This window comes from Cebidichthys violaceus, unplaced genomic scaffold (assembly GCF_023349555.1).
Source record: "Cebidichthys violaceus isolate CVI_PGR_0920_01 unplaced genomic scaffold, fCebVio1.0.p SCAF_28, whole genome shotgun sequence".
Lineage (NCBI taxonomy): Eukaryota > Metazoa > Chordata > Actinopteri > Perciformes > Stichaeidae > Cebidichthys > Cebidichthys violaceus.
The window spans coordinates 3,004,424-3,015,381 of NW_027176461.1; the positions used below are offsets into that span (position 1 = coordinate 3,004,424).

Below are 10,958 nucleotides of genomic sequence, written 5' to 3' on the forward strand. Positions count from 1 at the left end.
CACAGCCTTTGTCCCATGTGGATTGTGCCCTAATTGGTGTGCCCGAGACAAATTCTAAGCGTGATTGTTATTTGCACTGATGAGGTTTTAACAGACAGATAATACACAGAAGATACAAGTTACAAGTAAATAATAGACTAATGTTAGCCTGCTGGACGAACAGAGGGAGACTCCCTCCTTTTCGACATGTAGATGCAAATCACAAAAACCCAAATGTCATCATTCATAAACAAAAATGTGAAAGAACATGTTTCTTGAAATAAACCAGACTTTTAGTACACATTAAATACCACACTTTCATAAAAAATATTTGAAAAAAAAACCCTGTGGACTTTCAAAACTTTTAGATCAGTGGTCTCCCAACATTTTGGGCTTGTATTCCCTTAAAATTAAACACTATTGACGTGTGACTCATTGTCACTAATGTATTATATGTCAACTAGAGGGATTTTTCTGACTTTTTAATTAAAAAAATTAAAGAAAAAAAAGACATAGCTTGAGAAGTCAGAAAAAGTAAAATGCCTTATACTTATACATATTTATTTCATTCTCAGCAATCACAGTAGTGATCTCATGACCCCTCACATTTATCTTGTGACACCTTTGGGTGATCTCGACCCTGGGTTGGGAACCACTGCTTTAGATCTAAGTGGAAACCTTATCCTAAACAAAGCCAAAATGATTTAATGTAACAGTAACCCGCCCGAAATGAACAAAAGTTCAGAGTAATAAACCAGAAAATTATGGCATCACTTTTTGAAGCATACAGCATTCAATTTTTTGTTGTCCTAGAAAATGTACAAACTGACGTTAATGGCTATGGAATTAGATTCACTACCTGAACCAATTTGTGTATTTGCAGACATAGAGGAGTATTCAGTTGTGTACCCGCATTTCTTTTCCCTGCCTCCACCCGGAGACCACCTGACCACAGCAACTCAAGAGGCAGAAGGGAGAAAGAGTAAAGGAACATGGGATTTGGGGCGTAATCCTGTTTGTCCTCGGGGTCACATGCTCTACAGAGTTGGGATTGTCAGCTACAGTCTGGAAGTTTATTCGAGGGACAAACAGCAGTCTAATTGTAATTCCCTCTGGAGAGCAGTCAGTGTCTCCTGCTGAATGCTGGAGAGGAGACAGGTTGCTGCAAGATGATAATTGAAAAGAAAGTGGGTGGTCCTCTTTGGCCCCCGTGGCCCTCTGGGACGGTTATAGTGAGACGCCTGCGTGTTTTGGAGGGGGCAGATTACAGAATGTTATATTTGAAGAAACGATTATGTCCTTCTGGGCTTAATTTGACAGACGTAGCTATTGAGTGGTAGCTGTCTCTGTTATCTTTTGCCATTCATCTCAATTTGTGTTTATTTGTGTGTGCTTGGCTGTTGGATCATCGCTCCCCCCCCCCCCCCCCCCCCCCATTAACTAGTTCTCAGAGCATTTTTTTTTTTCTTCTTTTCAAGCATGTTTAAAGCGTCCTTGAATTTTCCAGATTGTTTTTCTTCTTGTACGGTTTCTGACTCCCTTTTGTCTTTGTGTTTTATGTATTTGCAGCATGCACACCCATTTATCACAAATTAAAATGCACGACTGTGTGCATGTAAATCCACCAATGGTATGGTGCGATTGCGTCTCTAAAAATAAAAAAATAAAAATAAATGAATAAAACAAAGTAGCACACACTTACAGGCACACACACACACATAGATAACTATGCCCTAGCCAACACACACTGATCTTATCCATTGCCTACCTTCATTGAACTGCTCTTCAGCCCTGGCCCTATTAACCAGTAATCCGCAGACTGGCAGCTGGCCATTACTGTGGCAACGGTGAGCTGGGAGAAAACTGCTTGCTGGTTCAAAAGTAAAGAGGACTGCTGTGAAGGACAGAGATGAACTCTTTTGTTCTGTAAATGTGTCTTTTTCATATTTCTGAATACAGGAAAACCAATTTCTAACTCATTTTCACGTCAACTCTTTACATATTTGGACGTGACGATTAAATGTCTTTTATGCTTGCTTGATTTTTTTTTTTATTTGTCGGCCAATTGAAACCTATTCCAAGGATGGAGTATAATTATATCATGTGTGGCCTTGCCGATATAACAGACAAACAGGAGTACAGGAGTAATTTGAATGGCTTACAAATGTCTTACAGAGAAGCTTTTCCTTCATGTCATAGAAAATATTGGTTACTGATGTTTAGAGTCAGTCATTTCAGCTTGTGAGTTAACTCATTTTCCCAATTGACTTCATTGATTTGGAGTGTCTGATTTATAAACTGTGTGGGATGACACATTTTACAAAATATTTGTAGTGTGACAGAAATGTGCCAGATATTTTGAATGAAAAGCATACATTTTGGGGAATTCCTGACATGACAGCAATAAGTGATAGTGTGTCACCATGGTGTCACTGTAAAGTTTGAGCCTGAAATGCTTCCCTCACAGAGGCTGTGGATCATTACAGTTCAGGTGTACAATGACAAAGCAACCAATTAAAACGAACATATTTTGTGAGGTTCTGATGCATTGTGTGCCATTGTGTCTGCTGATGCATTTCCAGCATGTTTTGTCAATAATGGAAGACGGAAAGGGTTAAAATGTTGGAAGATGGAGTGCAATGTGTCACAGGCTCCCACACGTCTCTCAGCAGGTCTTTCTCTAGCCTCCTGTCTTGGAGTCCAAACACAGTGGCACCTCAGTAGGGGCTCCGCGGCCGTAATAGATTTTGGAATTGGCTAAACTCATTTTCTTAAAGGAGTTTGTGGGACTTAATGAGGCATAACTAATGGAGGTCCCACAATCATCAGTGCCATGCTGGAAGCACCGTGGCAGGACAGAGCAGCCATTGATTCTTGCTTCAAACCTCTTGAGTTCCTAATCAGCTTCTTTGGTTGTGCGTTTCAGGCCTGACAAACCCATTGTTGGCCTGTGTCGCTGGAGGTCAGTAGTTATTAGTGGCAACTGAAAACAGTTTCTCTAACTACTTATGAGCGAATTGAATAACATGCATAGGGGGACTTGGAGGGGGGATTACTGGCAGTGCAGCGAGTCCGACCGGCGCAGGAGAGAATGTGACATGGTTCTCTAATAAGGGATGCTGCCCCCCCCCCCCCCCCCCCCCCCCCCCCCACACACACACACACACACACACACACTCCTAACCTGGTCCTCCAACCCCCTCACTCCCCCAGACATTTGTGAATAGTCCTCAAAAGGTTTCTTTGACACTGCAATGCCTCGTATTGCTAAAATTATATTCATAGTAAGCAATGGAATTAGCCAGTGCAAGTCCTGGTATAGCACATACTTGTCTGTGTGTGAGCGCATGTGTGTGTGTGTGTGCATATGTATTTGAGTTAATGTTACAGTATCGTCAAACCAAAGGCAACGCCGAAAAAAATGTGGTTTCATGTATTTAATTTCATGGAAATCTATTAGAGTGAGAATTGCTTTCTGAGTCCTATGACCTTCTTGAAATGTTTTTTTTTCCACTCTGTAGGAAGATGATTATTTGCAGGCTATTTTTTCCATTTGGAAATGACTGGAATTGGAGAACTTTCTGCTTCCTGGGGCAAAGACTTGCAGTGACTCATTCTTTGGAAACCCAGCAAATCTAGCATGCACAGGTTTGTCATAGAAAAGAGAAAGATTGTCTCTCCTTGGCAGAATGCGAGGGCAATACACTAATTAAAATCTCGCTGTGTGTCTCTCAGAACTTGCCAATTCAATGCATTCATTCGCTCAGTGAAATGAAAAGCAGACCTTGCCTCTCCTAATCATTTCTCATGGGGCAAGTTTGGGGACTATTTCTGGGGAAGGAAGGAGAGAGGAGGTGGTGGAATGCGTCGGAGTAAACTTTGTACTACTGACTTAATATCCATCCGGGAGGGCTATGTATATCATATGTTATCGTAATAAACACCATAAATACCATGAAATCCCCTCTGGGTAGTGGAGCAACATTTTTCTACCTTTTACCTGCGTGTCTTCAGGAAACATCTTACTCATCCTCTATAATCCACTCCACTCCACAACCAGGCCCGACTCTGCTTTTAGCTTTCTCTTTAATTACTTTTCTAGTGAAGACCAACAACACAAAGCAATTTCCCCATCATATTGTACCGGCAAAAAAAAACAACAACAGTGAACTGCGTATATGATGAGGGTTATATGTTTGCCCTATTTCTGTGTAAACTATGCAGCCAATAATGTTAAGCCCCTGCCAATTAGCGCTCTCTAGGTTGCTAGGTCGCCATGGTCAATTGAGGAACACATCAATAGGACTTGAAAAGGTTTCTCTGCGATCAGACCTTCTGACATATTAAGTAGAATAATGGGGAGGAAGGGAGTTGGGTGGGGGGGGGGGGGGGGGGGGGGGGGGGGGATGCAGAGACTGAAGCAAGGCTTTCTTCTAAGTTCACATTTTGCAGTGCAACCTGCAATTACCTGAGAAGAATAGTCAAAACAAATCTTTACATCAGTGAGATAGATAATCCTACAAATGGCCATCATTCCAGCTCTGAAATAAAAAAAAAGAAATATCTGCTTTTTGTGTGAGAGACAATTTTTATCTAATGCATGTTCGATTTGGTTGCTTTATTTGTGTACGTGAATGTGCGTGTGCATGCACTCATTCGAGGCATTGTGTGTGAGAATGTGTTGACCTGGGCGTCTATTTGCATGTATGGCCGTGCACACGCGTGTGGGTGTGGATGTTCTGCAGCAACATGGAAGCAACATCACACAGTAGCGGCTGCAGCCTCCAAAAAACTTTCCAGAGAGAGATGATGATGCCAGCACCAATTACAGTGCCCAGTCTGTCTCATATATCCTTACAAAGAGAGGTACACCCCAATAAAGCAAGAGAAGCAACAGGCACAATAGACAGTGATTACCAAGCATAGCCTATTAGTGCGCCATAACTATGGCTATTGAAAAGAGAAAAGAATGGCTTCACCTCCACTTTCATTTCATGGGGCACACCATCGCACATCTTTGTTGACAGCTCATTCATGCCCTCAATTTAAGGACAGAATCTATCAGGAACACCTTGCAGCATCAAAGTGTATATTGTCGAATGCATTTCTCTTTTTAATGCTCCTATCAAACTCCCTTCTCAGTACGAATGTCAGGTGCATATTGGCTCTGATGCTTCCTTCGAGTGTAGGGATGATAGCACATATACATACAGCTGCCAGGTATGTGAAGGGGTTGGAAATGGGGGCTCTCCAAGGTCCCTATTGAGACACACTGATAGCCATCATCATCATCATCATCATCATCATCATCATCATCACCACCACCACCACAGGGTGTCATCAGCAAGGGGATTGAGAAGTAATTTCAAAACGTGTTTAAATGACCACAGGAAATGAAATGTTAGATGCTATTATCAGCCACTGCCGGTGTAAAAAAAAAAGAAAAAAAAAAAGGTTTTGGAGGACAGAAGCAAAGGGGAGCCGACACTGATGCTAAGTGATGACCTTAAACACTTTGGAGTTTGTTTGCACAAATCATTCATCATCTTCAAAAGAGATTGATCAGAATGACGCTAATGTAAGTGTGTGTGTGTTTTGTGTGTGTGTGTGTGTGTGTGTGTGTGTGTGTGTGTGTGTGTGTGTGTGTGTGTGCATACAGTGAATGAGAGTGTGTGAATGAAAAAGACACTGTGGCAAAGCTGCTGAGTATTTCGAACATTTGCTTAAAATGAATGCATCAGAAATCAATGAGGATGTTTGTTGTTATTTAAACTCAAAATAGGTCTGAATACATACACTTGCATTCTTTGAAAAGTCTTGATATTTTGGAAATGTTTGTGATAGAGTTTGTCAAACAATGAAATTAAAACAAGATTTAGATTTAAAATAAAGGCGATCTAAGTGATACATTTTTTTAAGAACTTGACATATTGCTATGTATTTAGATAATAGCAGAATATTCTCGAGGAATCACCAAAAGTGCGTTAATCCTTATTATCAATGCTCCAAAAAAAAAGAAAGACAAAGACAACGAAAAAACGTAACGGACTCCCATCCATCTCTCAGTTTCAGTGAAGAAGAAAATAATTCTGAATTATTGTCTTAAATTATTTTAAATTTAAAAAGGCATACTTTTCTTATTTTGTATTTGACTTTTGTAACTGATGGGAAGGGGATCTTTATTTTATTTTGATAATTTAACGACAGGTATGTGTAATAAGAATAAGAAAAAGAATAAGAATAAGAATAAGAATAAAAATAAGAATAAGAATAGGAAAAGAATAATAATAACAATAATAACAATAATAATAATAACAATAATAATAATAATAACAATAATAATGTAATTAACTTTAATGCAGCATCATAATAATGCGAGGCATGTACTCCATTCCTTTAGATAATATTCCTTCTTCCAATAATTGGTAGTCATTGTGTATTTTATGAATGCTCGCATTCACAATACAATTGACCAATTACATTGCGGCAAAACAAAAGTCAGGGCCTTTTAAACATAGTAAGATTAATATGTTTGATAAGAAAATTATTATTTTATTGTATCAATGCATACATTGATGTCACCATTAAACCTGCTGGAAAGCGTTAGTGATTTTTAAAAGGGTGATTTCAGTCTTAGACTCCTGCAGACATCCTCCATGAAAGGCAGCCCTCCAAAATGTCACCTGAACAATGCTGGCTCCCTCATCGACCTTGCTTTCCTGCTCAATTTGGTCTCAATCACAACATAATGAAATTGCACTCCAAAACAGATCCCTTTTTAAAAAATTACTTCTTCAGGAATAGCTCTCACACTTCAAGTTATTTATTGTTAACGTTCACTTGGTTTTGAAACATATACAGCAGCCATCACGCATTTGTTCCTTTTTAACTTACAAAAGAATAAAGAAAACATAGAAGTGGACGCAATAACGATTATTATACAGTTAAACGCATTCTTGTGTGTTAGCCAGATATACAATTCCCTACTTTATTTAATAATTCTAAAGGAATACATTAGTTTACAATATTAATATGATAAAAATATCAGGTTATCCCCGTAAATAAGGAGTGGTGGCTTAGTGTACTTCAAACCTGATCCCACCTTTCCCCACCCCCGGTCCGAACTCAAGTGAAGCAGCATTCCTTTTTGTTTCAACAACATAGACTACGTTTAAAACATCATGAGGAAGGTCCAAAACATGGATTACAAAAGGTCCAGAAACGACATAATTGCTTTCAAGGGCAGCCATTTCTGTAATGTTCAAAAATAGACTCCCCTCTCAGAGATGTCAAGAAAATGTGCCCTGATCAGCTGGTGCGCCTCTGTGCGCCTTGTCCCCTCCAAACCAAAGGGCCCACGTTTTCCGCCTTCATATGTTATTCATATGTGCGTGTGTGTATGTGTGTGTGTGTGTATATATATATGTATATATATATATATATATATATACATATATATATATATATATATATATATATATATATATATATATATATATGTATTTGTTCTTGCATGGGCTCATCCGCAGGTTCACATAGAAAAAGTGGAAAGTGACAGTACTGTTTTAAGTCCTACCACGTTCTTCCGTAGAGGAGGTTTGAGCTGACCATGTTACTGGTGTAATCTACAGCAGATGTGTCTATCTGGCCCATGTTGAGCTGGCTGTGCAGTGAGGGGGGGGCTGGGCGACATCTCCTCCAGCTCCAATGCGTTCACCTGCTGCTGGCTTTGATGCTGGCCGAGGCTGCCGGTCGGGGACGCGAGCACAACTCCGGCCCCGTTCTGTTGCTGGCTTTGTTGCTGGCTCTGTTGTACCTGTTGCTGGTTCGGCGTTGGCGTGTTGGAGCCGTTTTGGCACGGTTTACCGTCCTTCACCAGAACTGGCACGGCTACGCGCCTCGGGGACTGCGCCTGCTGCTGGCACAGGTTACCGTCCTGTTGCTGCTGCTGCAGCTGCTGCGTTGCCTTGTCCTTGGCCTGGCGCTTCATCTTGTACCGGTGGTTCTGAAACCAGATCTTCACCTGGGTCGGCGTCAGGTGGATCATGCTGGCCAGGTGCTCCCTCTCAGGCGCCGACAGGTATTTCTGCTGCTTAAACCTCCTCTCCAGCTCGTAGACCTGAGCCTGCGAGAACAGGACGCGCCGTTTCCTCCTGGGCGCAGCGTGGAGAACTGGCATGGATTTGGTGGCGTCTGCCATTCCCGAGAGACCCCCCATGCCGGTCATGTTCATACCTGTGGAAGGTCCCATGAATCTAGAAACTTAAAAATATACATACATATATGTGCGTTCAATAAACAGAAGAGGAGAACACTGTTTCGCCTGATGTAGTCTTTATTGATTATTGGCTGATAATTCTGTAAGCTGGAAATCATTAGCTTAAAAAAAACACACTTGATAATAATAATAATAACAATAATAATAACAATAGTAATAACAATAATAATAATAATAATAATAATAATAATAATAAATGTATCCAGATATTGCTTTGAAATATTTTTCCATGCCAAAAGTAAAGAAGTCGAACCAGACATGAAAGAATGATCTCCTTTTCAGTTTAACCGCCAGTAATAGCCATTTTAAATTAAAGATGCCATAAAATAGTGGGCATCATTTGCATTAACTTGTTATCGTTAGCCCCCAAACATAAATTAAATAATATTAGGAAGCGATACATATCAACTGTGCGCTTTCCTCCACAATTCCAAATTGTATTTATTTTTTTTATTTTTATTAACGAAGAAATAAAAAGAGAAAAATGTGTGTAAATGGAGTAAAGAACTTACTTGTGGAGTATCTCGGATCAGGGTTGGTGCTGTACCACCCTGTTGCTGCTGCACTATTCCGCATGCTTTCCTGGTACGACGGGAGGTCTCCCATGTTGCCAATGCTTCCATTGCAGTATCCCCCCATCGCGCTGTGGGAGAACTGGGAGACGGTGTGCGGCATGTGGTAAGTGGTGGCCACGGTGGCGTTATGGCCCATGGAGTGCTGCTGCATGCCGGATTGCACCTGAGGCTGTCGGTAGGCTCCCAGTGGAGAGGTTAGGTTCCCTGCGCCGTCCATGGCACTAAACTTCTTGTAGGTCTCCTCGATTGGACTCAAAATATCTGTCACTGAAAAAGGCGTAGTGTGCTTTGGGCTCAACGACATGATTCAGAAAGCAGGTAGATTTTTTGTGTTTGAGCAGATCAACCGTGTTGTTGTATCGGCTCTCTCCTTAGTGGATGTCTACGTAAGAGAGTGCTTGTAGAGCGCCTGAGATCCTATTGATCGCCTTGGAGAAGGAGGCGAGCCCAGGGCGCTCTTAGCCCGGGTTTATTGGAGCCAGGAGCCAGGTTTACGACAAACACAGGGGGCGGAGCAAAACTCCTAAACCATCAAACAATAGTCATTGACATTTTAGAGAAATAATTCATGCAAATACACTTTACCTTATATTAAGTTGTATACGTGAATAAAACGACGCCACATATTTATGATTCTCTCCTTTCTGACAGCTATAAACAGGTGAGAATAACCCATTATGTTCCGCACATCAGCTGATCTGACCACATATGACAATTTTGCGTCAGTAGGGAATTCCACTCTTTCTAGAAACTTTGAGAGCACTTTGAACAGACATAAGGGCCACAGAGTATCATCAAAGAGGCACAATGAAGTTGTACCGGCTCATTTATGCTTCTTAAGCATCATTTTGCCCCACCAGAAAGAAAGGGACAAGTCCAAATTAGCTCAAAATGACAAAATGCTGAAAGGGAGCTGCGATAGAGATCCAACCTGTGAGTATATCACCACCTAACATTCATAATCAGACAAAGGATATAATATACAGGATTTATGGATTCAATTTGCCAAAACTGATACCGTTTTTTTCTGACACGAATTCTACTTGTTCGTGGAAATGAATTAGGAGAAGTCACAATTTTATTCATTTCTTAATTCAATATTATTCATCCTACTTAATGCAATTGGGAGACAATATTGTCAGCATCAAACCCTCAAGTCTTGGTCACTATGCAGTAATAACACTTTGCATGTCTTGACCTGACATTGTAATCTCTGAGCAAACTGACTGGCGCCAGGGGAAGAATCAGAGGAAGAGGCACACAACAGGGGGGGTCAAAAGAGAAAAGAGCTACAAACTGCAATAATGAACACCAGTTAATGTAGCTTCCCATTACAGCCTAACATGTGTCCTTTATGGATCTAGAACGCATGGCTCATAACCATCCAATAATTGAGAGGGATCGCTATTTTATGCTGCCCATAAACGCCTAAAATCATAATACTGATAATATATTTTTCATCACTATCAACAGCAGACAACAGCAGGAGCAGGTGTTCATGTGTTGGGCTTATTTTACTACACGTGAAATGTGTTCCCATCTTCCTTTATTGGAGGAAGGAAGCACTCGTCTCCATGAAGCCACTAATGTAATTTAGCATAGCATGGAAGCAAGTAGCTGCCTACCCTAATTGAGCAATTGAAGACGTGACATGGTCAGCCATTAATTAAAGCGACGTATCGAGAACACCAATCTCCGGTTAAATTGACAGCCGGATTGTAATAAATCATATTTCGGTATTCGAATGTCTTCTCCTTTTTTTTGTTTTCTGTCGACAGACGCCTGGATTCCGCAGAGGATTTAATGTGAAGTGGTTGGACTTTATTGTTGTTGAGGTAAAGCAAACATGTGCATGCAGTATTCCAAAGTCAGCTGGAGTTGACAGGAAAATACAGAAGTGGGGGCAAAAAGACAGCCTAAAACTAAAAATGTGTTCGACCAAAGAGGTGCAAACAGGTGTAAACCAAATGCTCTCAGTAAAAAAAAAGGTAATATTTCTATCAGAGTATCAATAATAATTAAAACAACTCCTTTCTTAAATCAAAGAAATATGTCATACCTGCAAATAATCCTGTACTTGTCCAGACTTCTCTGCGCCTTTTCCACTCTTGTAGCTGCTGCAGCAT

At 40.7% G+C, this 10,958-nt stretch overlaps 1 protein-coding gene across 1 annotated transcript; it reads right to left on the bottom strand.

Annotated features, from left to right (window-relative positions):
• Positions 1–6,689: 6,689 nt before the first annotated feature.
• On the bottom strand, positions 6,690–10,958 carry nkx2.4a (NK2 homeobox 4a). The gene is made up of 3 exons (XM_068721735.1): positions 10,892–10,958; positions 8,770–9,099; positions 6,690–8,214 (listed from the first exon to the last, which is right to left on the bottom strand). The coding sequence occupies exons 1-3, from the start codon at positions 10,956–10,958 to the stop codon at positions 7,592–7,594; spliced, it is 1,020 nt and encodes a 339-aa protein (XP_068577836.1). The 3' UTR covers positions 6,690–7,591.

Coding starts and splice junctions, on each gene's coding strand:
- nkx2.4a (XM_068721735.1), bottom strand. CDS start 10,958: ATGCTGCAGCAGCTACAAGAGTGGAAAAGGCGCAGAGAAGTCTGGACA. Junction 9,100..10,891: donor AAGTACAGGATTATTTGCAG/GTATGACATATT, acceptor CGCCTTTTTCAG/TGACAGATATTTTGAGTCCA. Junction 8,215..8,769: donor TGATCCGAGATACTCCACAA/GTAAGTTCTTTA, acceptor GACCTTCCACAG/GTATGAACATGACCGGCATG.